The following is a 27438-nucleotide window of genomic DNA, read 5'->3' on the forward strand; positions in this document are numbered from 1 at the left end:
TGTGCTAGTGGTACTTCTTCAATTGTCAGTTTTATCCAACACTTTAGAGAAATACAGAATTTTAACATCAAGATGGGAATATACCAAGGAATGGCTGCGTTCAATTTCAAAGTTCTTTTTTGAGGAAAAAAGGATGCTAACCTTTAAGGTTAACTTCTTACACAACTTACACAGCCATGAAAAGAACGTGCCTTGGGTTCTCCTGCTTGCCCAGAACAAAGGACCCCCAGCAGAGTCACCAGACCAAGTGTAGCAGTCCATCTACAGAGGTAACGATTATCATTTTAAGTCACTGAGTTTTGGGGTGGTTTGTTTCATGGCAATAGCAAATCAAAACCTCAGCCTGTTTGTTTCTGCATTTCCAAGGTCAGTGCTGTGCACTGAGAACATATAATAAACACTGATGTTAAATAGTTATTGAGCATCTATGGTGCTGTAGACTGCACTAAAAACAGGAGAGGTGATGGTGATTCAGATGGAAACAATTCTTGTCTTCATGAAGCACATTTCGTTTCAACTGTGATGAATTCTGTAAAAACAAAAATCTTAGTAATACAGAATGATTGGTGAATTAAACACTGTGGTGTCAGTGTAGAAACAGAAGTAGAGAGAAAAGAACAGAAAGCCCAGATAAAGATCTAGGCACATGTGGGTGGTTACTCTGAAGTAACAAAGTGGTATTACCAATCAGTGGAGAAATAAATGAACCAATAAATGATACTGGAGAAAGAAACTTTCCATCCAAAAAGTAAAACTGGATTCCTACTTCAGACCACACACACACACACACACCACACACACACACATGCACGCACGCACGGAAAACAACATTCCAGCTGGATTAAAGGCAAATGTATGGAAAATATTATCTTTGTGACTTCTTAAACAAGACCAAGACTCTCAAAACACAAAGGAGATTGATACATTTTACTGAATAATTAAAAACTCTAAAAAAATACTACTCTAAATAAAGTTAAGACAAGTGGTAGACTGACAAAATATTTGTTATATATATATACACACACATAAAACAATGGGTAGCCAGAACAGATAACTATTAATTCAGCAAGAAAAAGATAACCTGGTAGAAAAATGGAAAAGATATGAAAAGGCAACTTACAGAAGAGGAAAATCAGTAACAACTCAATCAGAACCAAAGTCTGGTGGGTTTCACCATCTCTAGCCTCAGATTTGTGTTGGCACCACCAGTATTTATGGCCATGAGTCCATTACTTTGTTTTTGAGACCAACTCAAAAGCAATTCCAAACAATTCTGGGGACGTGTTAGGAGAGGTGCTGTCATTTTAACAAAAGAAGAAATTCTGACCCATGGATATTTGTTTTTGTGGTCAACCTTGGGCTTAATGATCGCCTCCTCATGAATACTTGATTTTAATGCTCACTCTGCACACCTGACACATGAGAGGGAAACCCTTATGCTGCTGTGATCAACTCAAACTAAGTTTGGGCACCTGTGTATTTCTCATGCACACTGAAGGAACAGACCAAAAAAAAAAAAAAAAAAATTATTTTTAAAAAAAGATGCATTCCTGAAGAAAAGTTTTAATTACAAAAAAAGCAAAAGAAAAACTGAACAGTGCCTAAATCTTTATTTTTCATAACCTACATTTTTTCCAAATTAGACAGTTTTACACTGAATGACACAAAAGGAAACTTAAATTACCAATAGTTTACATGTAAGCTTGATTCCAGTCTTAATGAAAAGAAGAACAAAAGAAAACCCTCAAGAAAGCTTCCACATTACACTTCCATTCTGTGACTTGGCAGCTGTTAGTGCTCCTTGAATCTTCGATTGTCTGCTGCTTTCCATGTTAACAGGCTACAAAGCACACAAAACCCACAACTATAGCTCACTGAAGGGGACACAAAGACAGATATGCACCATCAGTCACCTGTTGTGATACATCGAACCAGTTTTAAATGTAAACTGCAAAACTCCTGACTAATACAGCAACATAAGACATTTTTTGCCACCCACTTGTGGCAACCAGTGATGCAATGACAGGAGGGACTGATCAGAGACATCATGACACCAACTCTTAGAGAGCAACTACTCAAAATTCATGTCTGGTGACACGGGCCAGATTCTTACTCCTATATTTCCAAATGGTAAGTACCACACAATTTTACAAGTTAAAATGTCATTTGTGACTGCAATATCTGATTCTATAACTCAAGATACTGCTGAGAAAGGAATGAGTAAATAAAAAGTATGAAAACCACATGTCATTAGCTCTATGTGACACAGCAACTGTCTGCATGCACCCTCACAGCTTCCTATTGTGATGACTCCCAATTTTTTTTTATCTGAATGGAAAATCTTTAAGTAGTATCAGAAAGGTTTATTGTTGTCTGTTTGTTTTGACATTATGTAGCTATCTGGAATATCACCTTTGCTTAATTAAAGAGTGCTATAAAAATGACATTTGAGCAAGGTTTCAGCTCTTGATGCCACACTGTCCCTGGCTAAGCAGTGATTAACAGTGCGTTGACCTCCTCTAGACGCAGCAGAACCCATCAGAGCAGCACCCTCACTGTCATGACTATGCCACCACGTGCTCACCTGCTTTCCTGACTGCAGCTGCTGACCTTTTACTCTTTCAGCTCATACACAAATTGCCCAGCTGCCTAACCACACATGCGGCTGCGCCTCGGGAAAGGACTGCTCATTATTAAAAACCAGGACTTGCCCTGCGGGTGCTGTGACTGGGGGATGAGGATGGCTGTCAGTGCCCGGCCCCTCCTCCGGCAAAGATGTGACATGAAGGACCCTAGGTCTCAGAGCTCGCCTTTCCAGCTTTTACAGTTTAGTGGGTTTAAGAAATCAATTATTTCTGACTTTTTTTCTTTTTCTTTTTTTCCTTCTTGGTCAGTGATCTGACAACTGCAAAGAAATTAATTCCCAAGTTCCTTTAGCGGGCATTTGAAACTTATTAGCACTGTGTGTATTTCTATATATTTGAATAATGAAAAATGGTCTGAAAGAAATGGTCAAATACATCAGGCATGTTTCCCTCTGGCAGGATAAATCACACTTAGCAGTATATGATTTTAATTAGATTATTTTTTTACTTTCACTTGAATATCCTGCTAGTTTCTGCTTTCTATATTATACTTCAAAACCCTTTCACATTAGATATGATTAGTATGTACTTACATACTGTTTAAGAATATGAAAACATCTGAAGGTTTTTAATAAGACTTTCCACTTCCCTTTTGCAGCAAAGAGGCAGAATCAGTTCAACACACCAATATAAGGGGGGGGAAAAAAAGAAAAAACCTCAACAAATTAAAATAATGTTCAAACCACAACATTTAGTTTATCTACATCCAGCTCAACAGCAACATTTATAATATATCAATAATTTTTATCAGATTTTTCTCTGTAGGGTACCTTTTTAATATGTTCTGATTATTTACAACTGTACAAGCAAAGCACACTCCCAAGTGCACATATTTAATACAGTATCGACTATTTGCATTTACAGGATTTTTTCAACAATCTGAAAAAAGATCAACTGTTGAAGATCTTTAAGGTATATTACAAAAACTACTGCTAGTTCTTGTACTACAGTATGCTTACTCAGCAAAGCTAACGACAAGAGATCCACACCGGTAACTGAGTAACTCTGATCCACTCCTGCCAACCCAGGGGCCGGTCTCCATGAGCTCTAAGCTGTCTTATACAAAAGTTAAGGCAAAGTCATTTTCAAGTTTAAATAAAATTCAAGTCTTTAAATATTGGATGGAAATAATTTTTTTAAAAAAAACCCTCAGTCTTGTTAAATAACATTTTGTGGAATAAACTGTATGGTTACATTTAGCAGGAAATATTTTAATGTCTGCGGCTTAGAATACTTAAAGAAAAATTTTAGGCATTTTAAAACAAAATAATTTATATTTAACTTTATTATAAACTTGCTAACTTTAGTGCATCCTTGTTCATCAGAAGTGCAGCACTTCTAGAAGTGAATCAATGAGACCCTCATCTTGGAGGTAAAAAGAGCAGGAATTTCTGTCCTCCACCAGCCAAAGAGGGGGAAAAACCACAAACACCATTCTTTCACGGTTACATACTTTAAAATCCATGTGCCGATGCAGAGGTATGGGAAGATGTCCACAGGGAGCTGACTAAGGATGTGGACTCTTCAATGAGAGTGCTTTGGGGGGACATGGACAGAAATGTGCATGGAGCAGGCACGAGGCCAGGAGCCAGGCAGCCAGCTCACAGGGATCAAAACAACATCATGGTACAACTTCAAAGTGGTAATGTGTCAGTGGGCAACAGAGTTTATATTTTCATTTAGGTTCTATTCACAATGTGCTTTGAATTTATTTTACATAATAGCCACTTGAAACTGGAGTGAGAAGCTGGTTACTTGCTTGCAGTACTTCGAATTCTATGGTATCAAATCTTTCTAGGGTGCTCTCTGCAGGTTCATTCTGCCCACTAGATCAAAAAAAGAACTTTTTTTTTTTTTTTTTTAAAATCAAAAAGCTAGAATCACCTGTTAATGGTTTAGATGAAAACACAGCTTCCATGCCAGTGTGTTGGCACCCTTCCCTGTGAGGCTGGGGCTGCCTCCATCAGCGCTGTGGGCCCTCATTTGTTGGTTGGGACACCTAAAGATATGCACTTGCAGACTGGTTATTAAAAAAAAAAAAAAAAAAAAAAAAAAAAAAAAGTAGCATAGTTCCCTTAATTTAGAAAAACTCACTATATATAGCTTGCATTCAGAGCCACATGGAGGCTTAATAAAAAATATCAATTTGTTAGGATAAATGCATTTTTCTACCCTGAAAAAAATCAGACTTATGCATCACCTCCAGTTAAGCACCAACCTAAAATAAGGTTTATATTAATTAAATCCTGAAAAATAGATTTTTTTCAAGAGTGGGAGAATCCGACTCACAGAAGACAAATAACTTGCAGGCATCCCACGGGCCTCACAGACACTGCAAGCTCCTAACCAGCGACTCAATCTTGTACTGAGTGGGAAGAGTTTTGTTTGTGGTTAATACAGCTCTCTGCGACCCCTCCCAGGCATACAGTTTTCACTGAGGAGACTTGGGGGGAGTGTTCTGTTCTCTGCTGAGACGCTTCCCGACAGCTGGGGGGGAGGGTCGGCGCCCCGGCTGCCTCCTCTGGTCTTTGGGGGCTCCAGGAGTGGACTTGGGGGCAGAGGGCTCCCTGTATCTCTCCATGGGCTCAGCGAGCTTCTTTTCCTCCTTCGCACAAGTGACAGTGTTTGGCTTTTGTTCTTTTGGAGGTTGCAACGGGGAGGAAGGAGGCTCTTTACTCGTTCTCTGACAAATCTCTGCATAACTGGGTTTCCGCAATTCCTAGAAGCAGACAAGTGTGAAATTACATGCACAAAATGACATCTGCAGGAATAACATGGAAATCAAGTTAAAGTAAAAAAGAAAGTTTCAATTTACAGGTTCTTTTACTTTTATAAAGCTCAAAAATTTAATGATTTATTTTCACTGCAGTCCAACTTTCTCACCAGAACTCTCTAGAAATAAAAAGGGGTAAAATTAGAAAAGGTATAGTGATGAAGTGTAAACCAAAAGTGCCCCAAGTCTGTCCAATGTGCAGCCTTTAAGTGTTGCTGAGCAATGTGGAAGACTAAGCAGAGGCCTAAGAGGAAAAAAACATGCTTCAGGAAAAAGACAGCAACACTACTTCCTTCAGCACAGAGGCAGGGCTTTCCTAGGTGCCCACAGGGGGGTGGCCCAGCTGTCACACGGCAGCCTTTAAGTTTAAAAAACACAATTCAAATTAGAGGGTTAGAAATATATGCTTAAGAACATTGAAGACAAAGTGAAAACTTCAAAAAGTGTAATAGGGTTTTTAATTATGGAATCATGACAGCTAAGCAAAAGAGATGACTAATATATTCTACCTACAAAAACCGTGTTGCTGGGTGCTGCGGTGGCATACCCCTGTAATTCCAGCAGCTTGGGAAGCTGAGGCAGGAGGATCATGAGTTCAAAGCCAGCCTCAGCATAAGTGAGGCTCTAAGCAACTCAGTGAGACCCTGTCTCAAAATAAAATACAAAACAGGGCTCAGTAGTTGAGCTAGCCTGTGTTCAATCCCTGGTACCATAAAAACAAAAAACCATGTGTTAATTATTTTAACCTATTAAAAAAAAATCATGTTTTAGATTCAACCCAGTGGGCTAAAGGGCTTAACTCCTAATCCCAAATCTAACAAGAGCTCACTCAAGTCCACACTGAGGATGTTGAAAATCAAGAGTAAAAGAGGCTATTCTTACCAAAAATAAATCTATCAGACAGGAAGGAAGAGCAACTGGAATCTGGAATGAAAATCTGCTAGACACATAAGGTAAGAGCTCACCCATTTTGATCTGCCTTCTTTTTTTTTGGTATTAGAACACAGGGAGCTTTTCCACTGAGCCACATCCACAGTCCTTTTTCATTTTTAGGGCATCAAGTTGCCTGGGTTGGCCTTGAACTTGCAATCCTTCTGCCTCAGGCACACAAGTACCTGCAATTACAGGTGTGTGTGGCTATACCCAGAATATTCTGCTCAGTTTATCACAGAGTGCTGAACTAATTAAAAATTCTATGGAAGAACAGGAGTTGAGGGTATTGTTACTACTCAAGAAACCTCTATCAAATCCACATTGAAATGGAAGGACTCCAAGGTGTGGTGAAGAGATACAACCAGAGTAGTTAGTTTAGGATCGTTAGACAATATTCAAGGTATTTTGTACAGACAACAATACACACAGACACAAATAAAAACACATCAAATTAGATATGATTAAAAATGAGCTGAGGGCTGTGGCTGTGGTTCAGTGGCAGAGCACCTGCCTAGCACATGTGAGGCACTGAGTTTGATCCTTAGCACTGCATAAAAAAAATGAAATAAAGGCATGCTGTCTATCTACAACTAGTAAAAAATTTTTTAAAAAATGTACTTACATAATAATAAAGGAAAATTTAAATTAAAAAAAAAAAAAAAAAAGTTGAAGCAGGAGGTCAGTGCTGTGTCTTTTTGCCAGACCAGAGTCTGTGACTGTTGTTGAGAAAAAGACAAGAGCAGAGTACTTACAGTGGCAGCTCCATTCACTTGCACTGATTTACATGCGGTCGTAGCAAGGGTAGAAGGGAGTCTGTCCATGCTGTGGGTTTCTCGCTGTTTTTCTACTACCTTGGGATCCCTGTAAAAAATGTAAGCCAATATGTGAATTTCATGTGACATTACAGGTCACTCAAATTAGCAAACAGCACAGTGTCGAAAGAACATTAATACTCACTCAGGTAAATGGGCTGGGGAAGGGGTTCGTTCATATGTTGCTGATACAGCACAGGAAGCCGGCACTGAGGGCTCTCTAGGGACCACTACGGGTATAGTGTTTGTACTTGCATCTGCATTGAGGCTCTGGAAATCACCAGAATAACAATTTAAGACAGGCTAAAGAAGTGTTCATCAGATCTTTGGTAAAAGGAGGGAAGGGCCTACTAATTAATTTAAGCATGGAAACCCCAAGCATGTCTGCAGAGTCTGTTTCCTGTATTCCTGTCAAGGATACAATTAGGGCTGAATGACCAGTGCTGAATGGAGCTATGTGTTGCTCCTACACCAAGAACGGAGTGAGAATAATAGAACCCCACTGAAAATCTGTCAAGTCACAGCACAAGGACTAGGAGAAAATGGTATTCTCCAACGAAACTGTCAAAAAGGTTCCAAGTTTTTCCTTTGCCTACAGAGCACTCAGCCCTCTTCTCAGCAAATGCAGAAACGGGCCTAGTGTCCTGGGTTGTCTCTTCCGAATTCCCATAATTATCTGCAAGCTTGTTTCCTCAACTGAATAGCTATCAAACACCTCTTATTCATTTGATACTGCAGAGCTCACTCCAGTCTGGCACCTAAAAAGCTCTCGAATGTCTGCTAAGTGTAGAGCTCCTAACACAGTTCAATATGACTCATTCTTGTAACTTAAAAAACTGCATTTGAGTACCTTGCAGTAAGCAGTAGGTCTCATAGGAGTCCTCACTTGAGATCACAAACAACCCTGAGAAGCAGATGTATTAATGCTCCCAATTTAACAGGTGAGAAAACCAAGGCCTAAAACATTCAAGTTAATCAGTCCAAGGTCACAAAGCAAAGGACTAAATAAATCCAGATCCTCTTACTCCAGTTAGCAACTTCCCATGCAGCAACTATTTCATACAAATTCAATCTTATTCATGTTGTACATAATGACATACTTGTTAGGTAATTTAAGAAGGCAACGGAGCAAATAAAGAATACGTAGTGAGTGTAGCTGTAAAAAAACAAAATTTTCTTAAAAATACCTTACTGTTCAAAGTAAATAATAAGTTCAGAAATGAAATCAAGTAATGGAAGATGAAACTTCAGGAGGGAATAGCATAATTTACATGTCTATGGGCAGAAGTTAACCAGAGACTTTGAGGCCTCGTCCAATCTGAGAACCAGAATCTTACTCAACACAGGCACACTACTGAGCTCGGAAAGAGTTCAAGTGACCCTCACAAGCCCCATGTCAACAAGGGAGGGGCTGAACTGTCTAGCCTCTGAAGGCCTTCTCTGCAACTCTAAAACTGAGTGTTCAGTTAGTTTAAAAAGCTGTTATAGATGTACCACTAAGCAGAAATATAGACCATGTCCCCTGGTCATGGAATCAGGATCAGATTTTTGTCAAGTAGTGATTTTTTTCCTCCAGAGAAATTTTACACAGAAACTCAAAACTCACAAAGCAGCAGCTACTGTTTCTGAAGCGATGGTGGAGCCTGCCTTGCCCTCTTTTACCCATCCCCTATGGGAGTAGGCCACATTTCAAAACCAGTAGCTAGGGATGTTGAATTGTACTGATTCTCTAACACCACTGTTAAGGTTGTAATAATTCAGACATTATTGTGTGGAAGCTTAGTTTGCAAGACATGCCAAATCTTGCATGTGACTGTTACTATAAGATCTAGAACCCTGGAATGCATAAAACCTCCAAGGTTAAAAAGAGGAGAAATTATCACTTACCAATATGCTAAGGACTAAGCATCTCACCTGATCTTAGTCTCAAGTCACTGCAGCAAAATCTATCTTATATTCTGCCCCAGTAATTGAGGAAACCTTATGTCTACCACAGTGGTTCTTAATGTGAGCTGTGGAATGATTCCTTCCCCCACAATCCAGAGGCCATGGAAACTCTGCTGTCAAGAGACAGCAGAAAAAGTGTGGTGATGGATTATACTGGAAAAAGACACATGGGCGATTCTGACTTGGGTGAGAATTGTGGCCTAGGGAGTACCTATAAAAAGGACAGGGGCTAGGGATATAGCTCAGTTGGTAGAGTGCTTGCCTTGCAAACACAAGGCTCTGGGTTTAATTCCCAGCACTGAGAAAAAATAAACAAATGAACACACACACACACACATAAAACCGAAAATAAAACAAAACCAGCTTCAGTTCCCTGGGGTGCACATGCACAGTTAACAGCTGGGGAAAAAGTTGGTTCTTTGTAACTTTCACATTGATCCTGGCAGTAGGACAGATCCCACCTTCAATCTACTGGTTATACTGGAATATAGCAGGAGTGCCAGAAGGGAAGCTCCTTTGACCTCGGTAGCTGAGGCTGATCCTTGGGGTGCTGATACCTGGCACCTTGTATAATGGTCTACGGTGTCACCCAAATCTACTATAATACATCAAAGTTACTCCAGGCTTCTTGCTACTTGTCCCATAGAGATTATTAGAAACGGTGTTACTTCTAGTATAATTCAGATTTTTCTATTTCAGTCTGTTGTCATGTGAAATAAAGGGGATCCAAATAAGGAAAATGCAATCTAGGTTTGCAATGACAGTCTGCTAAGCACACCATGGGCAGGTTCTACCTCTGACCTCAGCAGATGGCAGAGCAACATACACTCTGGCCCTGGGTCCAACTCCGTGTACTCTGCAAATCACTTAACCTCTCAAAACCTCGCATGAGGATTAAAAAAAAAAAAAAAAAAAAGAAAAAAGAAAAAAGAAAGGGTAAAGAGCTTGGCCAAGTCCCAGGCACTAATCAGTGCTTAGTACATGTTAGTAACTGTTAGACTGGTAATGTCTTACTCTTTCTTTTGATGGTCCTATGATCAAGCTAGATAGCCTGTTTTCAAACAAGTCCTCTGTCTTCAAATTGCCAGCAGCTCCAGGTAATGGAGGAAAGTTGGACAATCCCAGTTCAAAGCTTGGCGACGGAGGCTTTGGTGGTGTTGGAGACTGAGTCTGGCTGCTCTGAAACAGAACAACATCCCACAAAGTCACGCAAGTGTGGAGAAAGAACACATAAGAGTAAGGCAGAGAATATTTGGATTCTCACATCTGTCTGAAGAAAAGTCTGCAATAAACAACAAGTACTGGAGTGTTCCAAACTTTTAAGAGCCAACATTTCCCAGAAATATATACCAAAAGGATTATTCCCTATGTGAGTAGAATCTAGGAAGAAATATGTCAGAACTCAAGGGAATGCAGATTAAAAGATGAACAAGGATCCAAGCTGAAAGAATCCGACTATTTGGGCATCCCTGCCCATGTCCTTAAGTGGTATAGGTGCCTATTTTAGTTTAGTTTTACCCAGTTATGCTCCCTCAGAACTAGACTTATACTTATTAATCACTTGTATGCTCCCTACAGTCAAGTAAAATGAACATAATGCTCAAAACAATTCAGCAAAGTTCTAAGTTACATGCAAGGACATGGAGACCGCAAAGCAATTTTTTTTTTGGGTACTTTACCACATCCCCAGTCCTTTTTGGTTTTTGTTTTGAGACAGAGTCTCACTAAGTTGCTTAGGACTTCGCTAAGTTGCTGAGACTAGTCTTGAACTTGTGATCCCCCTGCCTTGGCATCCCAAACTGCCAAGATCACAGGTATGTGCATTCAAACAAGTTTTAGAGGCTTAAAACATCTGCATGTTTCTGAGATGAACGCCATTTCAAAAGATAAGCATTTTGAGTCTTCATAAAAAAGTTACTAAATCTTAATTTTTAGGGATAAGAGAAGTAGACAGTATGTTGGAGTTACGAAATGACTGGGACCTGACTTTGAAGGCAGGGTTTAGGATCTGAATACCTATGGCTGAGGTAAAACTGCTGCTCCTGGTTGGGCCCAAATGTTCACATATTTGTCCCTTTCTGTAAATTACTGAATTCATTAAAGTATGCAGGTACAACTGATGTATTCTCTACAATAAATGTAACGTGTTATATTCCTGAACTTTTATGTTCACAAGTATGAACATATCAATCAGGAAAACGAACGAACCAGAAATGGAATGAAATGCTTCAGAACAACAGTGTAGCATATTTCATTATGGACAAGCAGATGACACTCCTATTAGTCTAACTGGCCATGGAGATTCACTAATTCCAAATGCAGATAACCAACATAAACTGCCTTGCCAAAGATTAGCCAAAACCTAGACTGACCTTATTACAGGGAGAATTTCTGATTTCTGAAAAACTGTCTTTTGTGATGTGGAAGCACACATGATGGCTACAGGGGCTGAGTGAAGAATTTTCTCAAGGTTTTTTCCAGTTCTCCAAGTGTGGAATTCTGTTACCCATGAGTCCTCTGGGTATCTTCCTTAAAAGTCTTTATGTACAGTGCTGATTTTGCTACAATGTTCTACCACTTAGGGTTGAAAAGTCCCAGCTTCCATTTTAAAGCCCAGAAAAAATATTTTCCACAGGAGAAACTGTTTAATCTATTCAAGCAAAATGACCACATGTTATGTACTTACCACACATATAAACTTATACTTAATTGGGGATTTCTCCTGTCAATTATAGCAGAAGGTAATGTTTTATAACAGACTGCGTAGATGAAAAAATGTTTTGAATGAAAAGAACTTATAAACAAATTTCTATACTGAAGTTTATTTTGTTTGTCAAAACTAATGGCTCTAATTACAGCAGTACCTCCTTACTGATGATTTCAATTTCCATTGCCTGTGGTCCAAAATATTAAAGAAAAATTTAGAAAAAAACAATCCATAAATTTTTTAAAAACTGTGTCATTTTGAGTACGATGGTGAATCTTGCACTGTCCTGCTCTGACCTGCTTGGGACATGAACCATTATTTTGCCCAGTGTATTCATATTGTATATGCTACCCACTCCTTGGTCACTTAGCAGTCATCTGTTACCAGATTTTGACTGTGGTTTTGTAATGCTTATGTTCAAACAACACTTATTTTAATTAATGTCTCCAAAGTAAAAGAACAGTGATGGTGACAATTTGGGTCAGCCAAAGAGAAGCCACAAAGTGCTTCATTTAAGTGAAAAGGTGAAAACATTCAACTTTAAATAAAAATAAAATTGCATGCTGCGGTTGCTAAGATCGACAGTAAGAATGAATCTTTATGAAATTGAGAAGAAAAAAGAAATTCATGCTAATTTTGCTGATGTCCCTCAAACTGCAAAATTACAATCACAATGTGTGTTAAGATAGAAAAGACACTAAAGTATTGGTTTCATTATTATCCAAAGGTTCAGGCATCCACTGGGAGTTTTAAATGTTTTCCCATGGGTGGGGGAGGGGCCACTGTGTTCTAAATTCTACAGTAAAGTTATTCACACTGGAAATGTGCCTGACAGGCATATGCAGACCACAGCACATTCAAGAGCCAGCCCTTGGCTGCACCTACTCCACAGTATGCGTATCTATGTACTATGGAATAACAAACCAGTTAGCAATCAGTATTTCTAAAAACTCCATGATTTCTTCTTTAGGCCACCAAAAACACTGGTTATTACTTGTGTATATCACCTTAGAAGAAAAACTTCTGAAAGGTTCCTTCCCACATGGAAGCCTTAACTCATTTGATTAACTGTCATGTTTATTTAGTATTCATGTCTTGTGAAAATGACACATGCTTGATGTACTCACTGTAAACTTCTCCTCTCTTTTCTTCCGATAGCCGAAGGAATTTTTCCTAGAGAAATGGAAAGCAAAAGACTGCTATTTTTATCCCACTTAGAAAATGTACTGAGCCTGTGTTTGTGTTTACATATTCAAAGCATGCATCAACCATACTTAACTACTTTGTAATCTTTGGAAGATGAATTTTGACTCTAAAAGCCCCACTTTTAAAAGGATAAATAAAACAAGAAATTTGTAGTAAAGAATTAAAACTGATGTCTGGATAGGTAAACATTCATTAAAAGGTACAAAAATATTCATTGAACGAATTTATCAAATGACTAAGAGTTTTTGTTAAGATATGAACATTAGAATATCCATTCAGCTGGAATGCCAAGATGTATATATATTATCTGCTACTGAACTACACAGGTGAGTCATTCTAAATATAGAAGAAATTTACAAATGCATATTTGCTTATCATTGAAATTTAAAACACCCCAGATGACCTGTCCAACTCCTTTCCTGGTGCCTCTCTTACACTTCAGTGACTGTCCGTACCACAAAAAACAGAAGGATCTCCAAACCCGAAGAGTTTTCTAGATTTCTTTTTTTTTTTTTTTTTATTGTAAACAAATGGGATACATGTTGTTTCTCTGTCTGTACATGGCGTAAAGGCATACCATTTGTGTAATCATAAATTTACATAGGGTAATGTTGTTTGATTCATTCTGCCATTTTTTCCCTTCCCCCCCTCCCCTCCCACCCTTCCCCTCCATCTATACAGTCCTTCCTTCCTCCATTCCTGCCCCCCTCCCTAAACCCAACTCCAACCCCAACACTAACCCTTCCCACCCCCCATTATGTGTCATCATCCACTTATTAGCGATATCATTCTTCCTTTGGTTTTTTGAGATTGGCTTATCTCACTTAGCATGATATTCTCCAGTTTCATCCATTTGCCTGCAAATGCCATAATTTTATCATTCTTTATGGCTGAGTAATATTCCATTGTATATATATACCACATTTTCTTTATCCATTCATCAACTGAAGGACATCTAGGTTGGTTCCACAATCTGGCTATTGTGAACTGAGCAGCTATGAACATTGATGTGGCTGTATCTCTGTAATATGCTGATTTTAAGTCCTTTGGGTATAGGCCAAGGAGTGGGATAGCTGGGTCAAATGGTGTTTCCATTCCAAGTTTTCTAAGGAATCTCCACACTGCTTTCCAGAGTGGCTGCACTAATTTGCAGCCCCACCAGCAATGTAAGAGTGTACCTTTCTCCCCACATCCTCGCCAACACCTGTTGTTGCTTGTATTCTTGATAATTGCCATTCTAATTGGGGTGAGATGGAATCTTAGGGTGGTTTTGATTTGCATTTCTCTTATTACTAGTAGATTTCTTATCATTCAAAATTAGACTCCTGCATGCAGCAATGCAGTTTATAACTACATCAATAAATATTTATTAAGTGGTGACATCATGTAAGGTCTGAGAACACTAATATGGCCAAACATTCCCACTGCCCTGGAAGGATTTGTGGTTTAACAAGACACAAATGAATTCCAGTTTGTGATTTTATTTTTATTTATTCATCCCTTTTTATCATTTCAACTGAACACAAATTCTCCCTACGGAACATAAAAATAACCTTACTTCCTTTATTTACAGAAAACCAAAAAGTGGTCTTGCCTAAGATGGCATAATTAGAAGGAAAAGCTCAGAACCCCTCATCTTCTGTACCAAACAGGGACACTCTCACTCTATGGACCCTCTGGAGGATATCACCTCTGGAAAAGCATGACACAAATCTTTTAGGATTCTGGAACAAAGTCAGGCCATCTCTGGTAGAAAATCTATTCTCTCCTTCTACAAAAACCTATTCCAGAAATAGTTTCTGGCTATCTACATCCTAGTAGAGATTAAACTCCTGAACATGGGAAAAGAGACCACAGACTGGAGCCATCCATCATGGGCGGGGCATGTATGCAGCAATCCACCATCCTGCAAGAACAGGTTGCATGGTCCCTTAACCACCAGTCCTTCTGTGCCCTCGACCCACACCCATGGCCTCCAAGGGAGTCTCCATTTGTACAATACCCGCATTGGCAGGCAAAGGCACAGGCTTCAGACAGCTACCACATGAAAGTTCAAATACTGTTGGAGGATAAAAATGGTGACACAGTATCAAAGAGGTAGAGGTAGTTACCTACCTTTTTACACTGCTTTGTAATGTGGCTGGGATTCTGCAAATCCCATTGTCCTTTTGCCAAGAAGCTTCTTGTTAAGCTTTTATTAAAAGGGAGTGCTAGAGGGGACCAGGGAGGTTGGAGAGGACACAAGAACTTGTCTTTCCAGTTTGTACTCTTTACACATGCACATGGCTAATGGCCCCTGAGAGGTAGCAGCAATGACCTGGCTAGACAGAACCCTCTCCCTAGAAATCCGTGACCAGCTGTACAGACTCCTTCCTTTCAAGCTTCCAGGCTCTAAGAACCGCAAACTCCACCCTAAGGTTGATGGCTCCAGCTAAAACCACTAACTCAGCATTATTCAATGTTCCCCTTTTGCCTTTTCAGTCTCCAAAACCTGATGAACAAACTTTGTATCAAAAGAGCTGCTGCTGCTTGTTTTCCTGACCTATACCCAGGCCAATGCCAGTTCTACTAAACCACACTGCCTGTGGGCACTCTATCTTACAATCTCACCAGCTTCACAGATGCTGATTTAATCACACAGATAGGATTAGTTGCTTCTGGATTCCTCTTTATGTTTAACTCTCAAACTGCACTGAAAGCACATAGAGGCATACCTCTTTTTATTGTGTTTCACTTTTTGTCCTTTGCAGATGCTGTTTTTTATAACAGAAGGTTTTGTGACAACCCTGGGTGGAGTATAAGTATCAGTGCCATTTCTCCAACATCATGTACTTTGTGTCTCATTTTGATAACTCAAATACTACATCTGTTAACGGTGATCTGTGACTTGAGGTTACAATGCAATTGCTTTGGGTGCCAGGACTGGTACCCAAATGAGATGACGAACATAAGTGATAAATTTAGTGTTCTGGTGGCTCCACCAACCATTATCTCATCTCTCTCCTCCTTAAGCCTCCTTAACTCCCCGAGAACACTGGAATTAGTACTAAAATTAACCCTACAAGGGCCTTCAAGTATTTAAGTTAAAGGAAGCTTTTAATCAAAAGCTAGAAATGAGAAAGCATAGCAAGGAAAGCCTATCTAAAACTAGGACTGGCTGAAAGCTAAGGTATGAATGCAAAGGACAAAAATTCTTTGAAGGAAATTAAAAGTACTACTCTACTGAACACATGAATCATAATTAGACAAAAGAGCCTTATGGATAATGTGGAGAAGTTTTAGTGGTCTGGAGAGAAGATCAAACCAGCAACAATGTACCCTTAATAAAAAACCCCAATTCAGAGATCAACTCTAGGAAGGCTGAGAGGTGTGAGAAATCTGAAGAAAAGTTGGAAGCTAGCAAAGGTCGGCTCAGAAGGCTTAAAGAAAGAAGCCATCTCCGTAACATCACAGTGGAGGTGAAGCAACAAGTGCTGATGGAAAAGCTGCAGCAGGTCACCCAGGAGATCAGCTAGGATGGCTCACAAAGGTGGCTGCACTCAATGATGAGTTTTCCAGGGTAGATGAAACAGCCTTCTACTGGAAAATAATACCATCTATGATTTTTGTAGACAGAACAAAGTCAATGTCTGGTTTGAAAGGACAGGCGACTCTGTTAGGGGATAAAGCAGTTGATGACTTCAACTTGAAGTCAATCATTACCAGTCTTAAGGCCCTAAGGAATTCATTACACTAACTCTACTCTGATTGTGCTCTATAAATGGAACAACAAAAACCTGTAAATATGGTTTACTGAATATTTTAAGTCCACCATTGAGACTGTCTGCTGGGGCTGTGTGTGGGGCAGGGAGACTCCTTTCAAAATATTACTGACTCACTGACAATGCAGATTAATGTGGTTTTCCAGCCTATTAACATTCTGTAGCCCATAGATCAAGGAGTAATTTCAACTTTCAAGTCTCAATATTTAAGAAATACAATTCATGGGCTGGGGATATAACTCAGTCAGTAGAGTGTTTGCCTTGCAAGCACAAGGCCCTGGGTTCAAATCCCCAGCACCGCACCCCCGCAAAAAAGAAATACATTTCGTAAGGCAACAGATACCAGAGATAGTGATTTCTCTGATGGATATGGGAAAAGTAAACTGAGAAATTATCATTCTAGACTCATCATTCTAGATGCCATTAAGAACCTTTCTGGTTCAGTGGAAGGGACCAAGACATCAACGTTTATAGAGTTTGGAAGAAGATGATTCCAATTCTCATAGTTGAGTTATGGTACACAAGAGTTCAGTGAAGGACATAATTAGAAGATATGGTGGAAATAGCAAGAGAACTAAATTAGAAGTGCAGCCTGAATTGCTGTAGTCTCATGACCTAACTTCAATGAACAGTGGTACATTCTTCTGGATGAGCATAAAAGGGGTTTCTTAAAACGGAATCTAATCCTGGTAAAGGTCTTATGAATATTGTTGAAAATAAAAGATTTATATGATCACATAAATTAGACAATAAAGCAACAGCAGGATTTGAGAGAACTGACTTCAATTTTGAAAGAAATTCTGTTGTGGTTGTAAAATAGAAAATACAAAGAGGCTGGGGTTGTACCTCAGCGGTGGAGTGCTTGCTTGCCTTGCACAGGTGAGGCACTGGGTTCCATCCTCAGCACCACATAAAAATAAATAAAATAAAGGTATTGTAAAGGTATTGTGCTCATATATAACTAAAAATATATATATTTAAAAAAAAAGTCAACATGGAAAGATTCACTGTTGTGTTAAGAAACTGCAACATGGGCAGGGGTTGTGGCTCAGTGGTATAGTGCTTGCCTAGCATGGGTTGAGAGTGGGTTTGATCCCTAGCACTGCATAAAAAATAAATTAATAAATAAAATAAAGTTATTATGTCCATCTACAACTAAACACACACACACGCAAACTGCAAAAGTCACTGCAGCCTTTGGCAACCCTGATCACTAGCAGACATCAACATGGAGGCAAGATCCTCTAACAGCAAAAAGATTAGGACTTGTTAAAGGCTCAGATGATTATTAGCTTTTTTTTTTTTTATAAGCAAAAAAGGATCTTTAAATTAAGGTATATACATTATGTTTTAATAATGCTACTGCACACTTACCAGACTATTAGAGTATCATAAAAATATAACTTTTGTATGTACTAGAAAACCAATAAATGTCTGTGAATCACTTCATTGCAATTTTTGCTTTATTGCAGTAGCATGTAAATTAACCTGCAATATCTTAGAGCTGTGCCTTTACTGTACCAGGAAGAAACAGGAACCAACACTTTTAGAGCTTCTGTATGTCAAGCACTGTACTATATACTTTGTCTAGGGAAAACATGGAAATACTTTCACTTAAAACTTTTCAAGGGAGGTTAAAAGAAAAAGTGCAGGAAGGATGAACTGCTTGCTCATCATTCATCAGAAAAAAGAATCACAATAGTCCCTATCAAATTGATAACAAAGGAGATGAACTGGCCAAGTTAATACTGTATAGGAGGCAAACTCCATCTCCACCTGCATCTTCTCTAATTTCGCCTTTCCACAGAGAAGTATATATGACTCTACTGTCATGTATTATTTCTAAAAAGAACAAAAAAAGAGAGTGAACAACTTTGGGTGGGGCAGGTACATATAAATGACATACAAGATAGAAACCAAGAAAGGCCAAGCTGTATCATGGAAATAGGGAGAAGAAAGTTGCTACCATTCACGATGCATGGTAGGAGCCCCAGGTAATAACAAGACACTGAGACACCAAGGGTGTGAGAAAATAGGGAGAAGGAAGTTGCTACCATTCACAATGCATGGTAGGAGCCCCAGGTAATGACAAGACACTGAGACACCAAGGGTGTGAGATTACTTGTCACAGGATGAAAATGTGTGGCAGACAGACATCACTTCACCATGATAGCTAAATTTAGTAGGAATGGAATTTAAGTGTTGGTTTGCTTAGATATCCAATTCTGGTATATGTCTACTCTAAGCCACAGCCAGATGGAAAGGAACAAGGTTAGAAGCCCAAAGGACAGAGACAACAACCAAGGTGAGACTGCAGGTACACAGACAGACTCTGGGAACAGCAGAGCTCTAAACTCTCTGCAAGTAATGACTATAACCTAGAAGAGTTCAAGTGATCTGCAGTTCTCATGGAATAAAATTTCATACTACACACACACACACACACACACACACAGTTTAAGTCTCTGCTCTAAAAGTAACAATTCTCACAAGTATACAAAGCCTTTGATATTTATACTTTCAATTTGAATTTCTGAGATACAGTAGAAAATAATTATAAAATATTTAAATTAAAGAAATTTTAAAATATTAATATTTTAAGATATAATACAATATCTTTTTTGATAGTACTAAGGACTGAATCTATGTGTGCTCTACGACTGGAGCCCCACCCCCAGTCCTTTTTAAAATTTTTACTTTAAGATAGGGTCTTGGGGGCTAGAGTTGTGGCTCAGTGGTAGAGAGCTTGCCTGGCATGTGTGAAGCGTTGGGTTTGATCCTCAGCACCACATATAAATAAATGAATAAAATAAAGGTCTATCAACATCTAAAAAATAAATAAATAAATAATTTTTAAAAAGGCAGGATCTTGCTAAGTTGTGGAGGCTGACCTCAAACTTGTGATCCTCCTCCATCAGTCTCTGAAGTAGCTGGGACAGGCAGTACAGGTGTGTGCCACCATCCCTGGCTGGCACACAGTATCTATTCAGCAAAATATGTAACAACTTACCTTCCTCTCCCTAAACCAGGAGAGGACTCAAGACTACTTGGCTCCACACGACCAGTTCCAATCTCTCTCTTGGCATAAGCTGAAGGGTTTTGTATCCGCGTTCTAGTTTGCCCTGTTTGCCTTGTCTGTGGGCTCCGGACACCATTAATTAACCGATCCGCAGTGAAGTTAAATATTGATGGACTTTCCAGTAGTCCAGGTCCTCTCTCTGCACTAGGAATTGCATGGCGCAGATGAGATTTACTAGGATTCCTGTAAATGGAATGTTTGTACATGCCGAGTTATAAAACAAGGCGTTAACAAGCATTTAAAGCAAAACAGCTAAGCTAAAATCTGTTCTCTATTAATAATAAAAAAGTTATTTAGAACAATTAACACACAATACGTGCGCATGTTTGTGTATATGTATACACACAAACACATAGGATAAAATAATCATGTGCCAAGGACCTGGTCCGCTGTTTCTAAGTTCAGGACAAAGTTAAAAAGCAGGCACACATGGCACAAATTGTCTCAAAGGCCTTCTTTGAAGGCCATCTATTCTTTTATGTAGGCAACCAATTTTAGTGTATAATTTTTACAGATTGTAGCTGTATATTTCCAATAGTTTTATTTCTGATGAGCGTTACTAGTGGTCAAATATACCTCTTAATATATAGGGTAAATATACCTTTCTTACTGGAAAAAAACAGTAACATGAAGCTCATAAGTATCTGAATCATGCTTGAACTTGCCTGCTTCTAGGAGGATACTGTCTAAGTGAAGTCAGAGGAGATGCTGCAGGTTTGAAGGTTGGAGACGTAAACCCATTTATAAATCCAGTATTTGGAAACGGAGTTACCTAGATTCATTAACAAACACAAAAGTAAACATGCCATGAAATAAACTTCGAATTTGGTTAATACTATCTCATCCTGGGGCAACCTATTTCATTCTTCCTGTTGTCAGACATGGTAAGTTCTGTATTATACTTAAAAATAACTTAATAATAACTAAGAAAAGCATCTCATAAGACTATTAATAAAGACTAATATTTATTGAGCACTCAACAATTAGACTAGTGCTAAGGACTTTTTCTGTATCATCTCAGTTAATGTTTATGATACTTCAATGAGGAGGACAATTTACATATGTAAAAACTGACACTAAGTGAGGACAGAAACTTATTGAAGATACCTGGGGTCCCAGACACAGGCATTATCTGAAAACATCCAAATGACTGACCTAAGGGTTAATAATAATCTACCTCTGTTCCCAGCAAGTTAACAATTCGCTCCTTCCCCAAATCTTCATAATCAAATTTCTCAATCTTAGGAATATTCACGTACTTACTCTAACTTTGCTTACTTCATTATCACAGCCCTTGAGAGTACAATTTTTTAATCTTTACCTTCATGCAAGTTTGCTCTGAAGAGCAGCATATTTTCAGATCATTAACAATTATTCCTCAAGTCACAGTTTAAGGTAACACCTGGCATATTAACATATTGACACAAAATTCAGAAGACAATGAGAAAGAGTCATAGAGCCCTTAAAAGATAAAATCCTAAATATAATCTTAAAAAGTTAAAAATATAGCAATAGAATTTTAAACATAACGCAACTATTTTAAAAATCTGGACACACAAAAATAAGACAAAACTTACTACTGAAACAGTTCTTAGGAAAAAAAAAAAAAGATGAAGAGAGATCACTAACTTTCTCACTTCTGGACACAGCCTCACATGGTCTGTATAAATGACATTCTTTCAAAGGCATTAGTTGTTTTGGGCTTGCCAATCACCACCCTGTATTTATTGGTACCTGGGGTTGCTTAACCAACTAAACAACATCCCCAGTCCCTTTTTTTAAATTTATTTTTTAAATTCTGAGATAGGGTCTAAGTTGCTTTGGGTCTCACTAAATTATTTACCGAGGCTGGCCTTGAACTCACAATCCTGAGGCCTCAGCCTCCTGAGTTGCTGAGATTATAGGCATGTGCCACTGCACCTGGCTCCCACTCTAAATTTTCACTGAACTGTAGTCCCTTCCATGTTTGAAAAAAAGGGAAACAGAAAAGAAAAAGAACAAATGATTCTCTCCAGAGCTAACTGAAGCTATAACAGAAAAAGGGTATTAAAGATAGTGTGTCACTTTCCGATTTAAAGAAAAAAATCTTAAAACAACTCAAGAGAAACTGCTTAAAACTTATCAAGTAGAATCACTACTTGAAACACTCTTCAATCTATAAGAATCAGACTTTAAAAACACATCATTCTAGGAGAGGTAGATTTTGGAGACTAAGTCACTTAAGACCAGTAAAGACTAATTATTTCACATATGAAATATTACACATGGAACTCTTGGTATTTTGAGTAATTTTGCTCAGGAGACTAAAAATAAAATAGATTAACAAAACAACTTAATAATTTGATGAAATAATTTAGTTTCATAACTGCTGAGAATAAACAGGCACCATCTCTACTTTTGCTGAATTGACAATGTTTCAGAGCAAATAAAAGAGCACTGGTGGAGGGACCAAGCTCACATTCTGTTTCCTGTCCACATGGCCATCTTAAAAAAGTGACCTGAATGGAAAACACAAGTCAAGACCACAAATGACCTAGGATTTCCAAGTGGGTCCAGTCCAGGTGCAGACAAATAACACTAAAGAAAGGGAGAATCAAGGGACTACAGGAAGAACTGAATATCACAAGCATGGCAGCTGGCCACATTTGGGGAAGATTATTCAATAGGGAGAGTCAAAGCATGCAGTTCCTCTAAGGTTCTCTTATGATAAATTTTTTTGGGAAAAAACTATATAGCCCCGGGAATATTTTTACACAGTGCAGCCATATTTTCAAAAAAGTAGTAATTTTCTTTCCACTAGGATTCACTCAAAAAAGAAATAACTTTGAATTTTAGTTACTTGCATACCAAACTTTACTGTAGAAGTTTTAGAATTTGGGGTGGGTAACAGGCCAACCACTTTGAGACCACCTTCTCCTAAATCATCTGCCCTTGTCTATCCCTTACATGATTATAAAAGCCATATTCTAAATGGAGTATGATTTCACTTCCCTTGCTTAGGACCATAGATAACTTCCCAGAAGATCAAAATCCACATATCTCAGGACACTATATAAGGGACACTGCAGCTTGGCCTGATAACTTACCAGCCTTGCTTCCCAGGCCCCTTGCTTTCCCAGTCTATGTTTTTGCTCAGAAACACAATCTGACCCGTAATCATTTGCATGCTTTTTGTTCTTGAAGCTTCCTTCTCTTTGACCCCTTCTCAAAAACTCACATGTTAACCTTACCAGAAAGGCTCAATTTAGGTGACAATACAATACCCAATAAAGTTCTTAATTATAAGTTTGATGGTATTTTACATGTGACCCTTTCTTGCAATTATCACCTCCTGGGCACATCTCTCTTTTCAAGACTGAGGTTTTTTTCCCATGGACATTTGTCTTTAATTGTATCAGCAATTCAATTTGAAACAACACTTCTTCCAAGTTCCCTTTCTTTCACGTGTATCCGGTTTTTCTACCCAGTAAGTGGTGGCATCTCTACATGCATGACAGCACCTGGCTCTCAGCCATATCCTGGATACAAACTCTTTTCAAAGTTACTAACTCAACTTTTGCTTTCTGACCATAACCTTCTATGCCTTCTGCCACTCTACCTCTCTCACTCCAACTAAACCTGCATCCCTACCCTATGCAAACCTCCAATATAGGAATCTATCTTCTCTTTATAACCCAAACCTCAACTTCAAGGACATTTATCACAAATTGCTGATTCTCCTGCTCCCACTCAATTAAACTCAAGCTAATTTCCAACCAGGAATAACCTGATCTTTCTAGCCATCTCCAGCTAAACCATAATGGGAGAAAAATGATTAGATTCATTATAAATTTATAAATTTTAACCACAAACCTCACCACAAGCCAGTATCTGTAAAAATTAATCATGCCAACCAACTCTGAGGCTGGTGTGAGAAGTTAAGCAAAGCTCTGGAAAAAAGCATGTATTCCACTTGTTACAGAGGGTTAGAAATTCATTTAGTTCCTTTCTCCCTAACACCTCTACCCTTGCCATTTCCATCTATGCTCAGAATGACATCAGTTATACTAGAGTTCTTACTGCATTCTATGTCTTACAGGAGAAGAAATGCCACACAGGAAGGAAGAGACTGGGCAAGGATCAGTCCCAATATTTCAAAGTTTTTATGCATACAGTTCTGTCTATATCACTCAATTAAATTAAAAATTCAAAGTATAGGTCTGTTTTATGACAGCAAACTGCATACATATCTGGTTCCTGTATTAGATAAGGCATTTAAACTTTCGAAGTACTCAGTGGAGAATATATCTACAATATTATTAAATAATTGTAATTACAATGTTAAATAATTTTCACCAAAACAAAACAAAAACAAAAACAAAAACTTACCAAGGGTGGATCAAGATAGCTATGTGTTGTTGACCACGTCTGGGGGGTAATCAGGCTGTACAGAGGAAACTGCTGCTGGGGGCTGTATACTGGAGGTAAATAAAATGATGTTGTATAACGCTGCTGTGTATAAAGGTTCATGTCCAGAGGTCTAAATCCATTCTTTGGCAAAAATGTATTTATAGCTATTGCCTTTGCTTTTATCCGTGCCTGTTTGAAAATATTTAAGTTTCTATTAGAATGCTTAAGAACAATGATTAGAAAATGAAGAAACTATAATCGCTGGTTTTGTTTACCTTAATTGGCTTTCCTTGGAAAGTTTTGACTTCTTCTCGCAGGTATTTGTAAGCCTAAGAGCAAAACCATCCAGTTAGCCTTAAAAATAACATGAACTAATAGTTAATTTGATAGCTATAATAAGGAATTATATGGTAATATAGTGGACAGAAATGATAACAGTGACTCTTGATCCTCTTTGGGTCACAGACCCTTTAAAATAACCTCAGCAACCATGGAACCTATACCCCAAATTCTCATAAATGAGATCTATACCAATTTTATAAGAATTAATAGATATCATAAAAATCTATCAAAGACTACAAGTTAAGAATCCAGACGTGGGGGCTGGGGAGATAGCTCAGCTGGTAGAGTGCTTGCCTTGCAAGCACAAGGCCCTGAGTTCGATCCCCAGTATCGCAAAAAAAAAAAAAAAAATCCAGACCTGGGAGAAAATAAGGAATATTGAATACTGAGTTTCTAATATTAATCCCAATTTGAAATTGGGAACATACAATTCAGGAAGAGAAATTCTGAACACAGGGAGAAAAAGATGGAAACTAAAATACTAGCAAGTCATTATTTATGTGTAGCTCCCTGTCCTTCTAATCAAGCCCCTTAGGAACACCACAGGTTCTGCATATTCCCCTTCAACCTTACCCAACATCCCCCAAGCAGGTCAGTAGCACTGGGCTCTGTTCTGCAAGCACAGTGCTTCTAATCTCCCATGCCTCCTTCCCCGCTTATATCCAATTAAAACCCATCTTTCAGGTTTTTGTGTTTTCTCTTTTGGACTTCCAGTAGGGGCTGCAAAATTGAACACTTCACACTTGTTATTCTGTTTCCCTCAAACAAGAGTCTCCTTTAAAAGCAAGGAAATAAGTCCCTTAATTCAGCATGTCTCCTTCAAGGTGCTAAGACTCCTTAGCGCCTATGAAAGCACCTTACAGCATGGGGACGCCCACTGAAAGAATATGATTAGGTTCAAATCACTCCATACTGCAAAGAGTAAGACCTTTCTCTACCTAGATATAAGACCACAACTGATTTTCCTAAGCTGCTGATCTCACAATATTGTTAGAAAGTAATGTCACATGCTTTCTACGTTGCTACAAAAACTATCCACAAAAACATACCATTTTAGGTTTATACAACTTGATTTTCTCTGCACTTTATTTTCAAACATAAAACTGTGTTATAATAATCTCAATGCCCAAATTTATTCTCACTATGTACTAATATTAAATACTGGTAAACTATGTACTTCACAGGAAGGCCAAGGAAAGAACTTACCTGCTGTGCATCGGCTTCTGTTTCAAATGTAATAAACCAATTATCATTATAGGCAAATTCACAGTTTATAAATTTTGGTAAATTATCTCCTTTAAATAGTGCTTCTACTTCCTACAGGACAAAGAGAGGTTAGAAATTAATTCTCAACTATGTCACCTTTTGTCCTCACTAAAAAAAAATTCCCTTAAGTATAGTTCAATACGCTATGATGCCTGGTAAATCTCTTTTCAAAAAAGGATGATGGGTTCAGTTCAGCTTCCAGAATTAGGACCATAATGACAAAGGAATATGGTTATACAACTTAAGACAGTTTTCTTGCTTCCAAGATACCATCATGCTGAATTATTATGAAAGCATATAAATGTATATTAATAACTATTTTAACCACTAGGCTAATAAGTACATTATTTTTAAAAAAGTTAATTTAAAACCTAAAAAAATATTAAAATTGTGCTTCTGGCCAAGATATGACACAATTACAAACAATTACAAAGGGCAAACAAGTGAAATAGGGTTTTTCAGCAGCAGCCAGCAAGCATTCTAGGAAAGGAGTCCCTGACAGAGGGGACGTGAAAAAGGTTGAGCCCTGAGAATTGAGCTCATGCCTAGATTCCAGCCAGCAGCATGAATTCTGGCTGCAGAGTTCCAAGGAGGATTCTCCCAGGACCTCAGCTTGAGCTTGAAATACCACCTGTGATGATTAGAAGGAACAACCCCAGACTGAGCTCAAGCGCAGGGAATAATTTGCCTTCCCAGTAGCCCAAGTGGAAAACTGTCCTAAATTCAGAGTTATCAGTAGAGTACTCAGAAGAATACTGCCTCAGCAGTGGGGAGAGATGAGCCTGAGAGTAAAGACTGCTCTGATTCCATCTTACTAATATTCCTGAAGGATCAAACAGGTTCCAGGTAACCTCTTTTCTGATATGGGGTTTTGCTGTTTTGCCCAGGTTGGCATATCACTGAAACAATCCTGCCTCATATCGCAAGTAACTGCGACAACAGGTGTGTGCCATCATCAAGTAATTTAACTGCATCTCAGAACCAAATGTAAGAACATGTACAATAATACAAAAATATTCAGTATCCAGGAAAGTAAAAATCAATGCTTGGCAGTCATTCAAAAACTACTAAGCATGTAAAAAGAAATAGAAAATTATGGGCTAAAATGAAAAAGATTATAAATTAAATCTAGAAGTGATACATATGTTAGAAGTAGTAGATGAAAGCAATAAAATAGTTATTAATATACATTTATATGCTCAAAAAGATAGTCTGAGAATACGAAATAGAGATATGGAAGAATTTTTTAAAAGACCCAAATTAGGGTTGGGGATATAGCTCAGTTGGTAGAGTGCTTGCCTTGCAAGCACAAGGCCCTGGGTTCAATCCCCAGCACTGCAAAAAAAAAAAAAAAAGACCCAAATTAAACTTAGAGATGAAAAACAGAATAAAGAGGATTAATAGCTAATTATATACTTTCTGAAGAAAAAGAAGGGAGAAGAGTGAAAACATGAAGCAGTAATGGTTCAATAAGAGTAAGAAACCTGAAAGCTTTCCTAGGGTACCTTGCAATTAAATTGCTTAAAATCAGTGATAAAAATCTTCAAAGCAGGGGCTGGGGTTGTGACTCAGTAGTAG

The 27438-nt window shown here is 38.3% G+C and overlaps 1 protein-coding gene across 2 annotated transcripts in view; it reads right to left on the reverse strand.

The window, feature by feature from the left end:
* Positions 1-4683: 4683 nt before the first annotated feature.
* Larp4b (La ribonucleoprotein 4B) overlaps positions 4684-27438 on the reverse strand; it is an 88569-nt gene continuing 65814 nt past the window's right edge. The window contains exons 10-19 of one of the 2 annotated variants that reach the window (XM_047520322.1): positions 25801-25911; positions 24528-24581; positions 24232-24441; positions 20529-20635; positions 19795-20046; positions 12945-12990; positions 10125-10289; positions 7309-7433; positions 7104-7212; positions 4684-5364 (exon numbers count right to left, since the gene is read on the reverse strand). In XM_047520322.1, coding sequence (XP_047376278.1) covers positions 5077-5364; positions 7104-7212; positions 7309-7433; positions 10125-10289; positions 12945-12990; positions 19795-20046; positions 20529-20635; positions 24232-24441; positions 24528-24581; positions 25801-25911 — 1467 coding nt within the window. In that variant the 3' untranslated portion in view covers positions 4684-5076. The remainder of the gene's footprint in view (positions 5365-7103; positions 7213-7308; positions 7434-10124; positions 10290-12944; positions 12991-19794; positions 20047-20528; positions 20636-24231; positions 24442-24527; positions 24582-25800; positions 25912-27438) is intronic. The other variant, XM_047520323.1, reaches the window with a different exon arrangement.

This window comes from Sciurus carolinensis, chromosome 12 (assembly GCF_902686445.1).
Source record: "Sciurus carolinensis chromosome 12, mSciCar1.2, whole genome shotgun sequence".
NCBI lineage: Eukaryota > Metazoa > Chordata > Mammalia > Rodentia > Sciuridae > Sciurus > Sciurus carolinensis.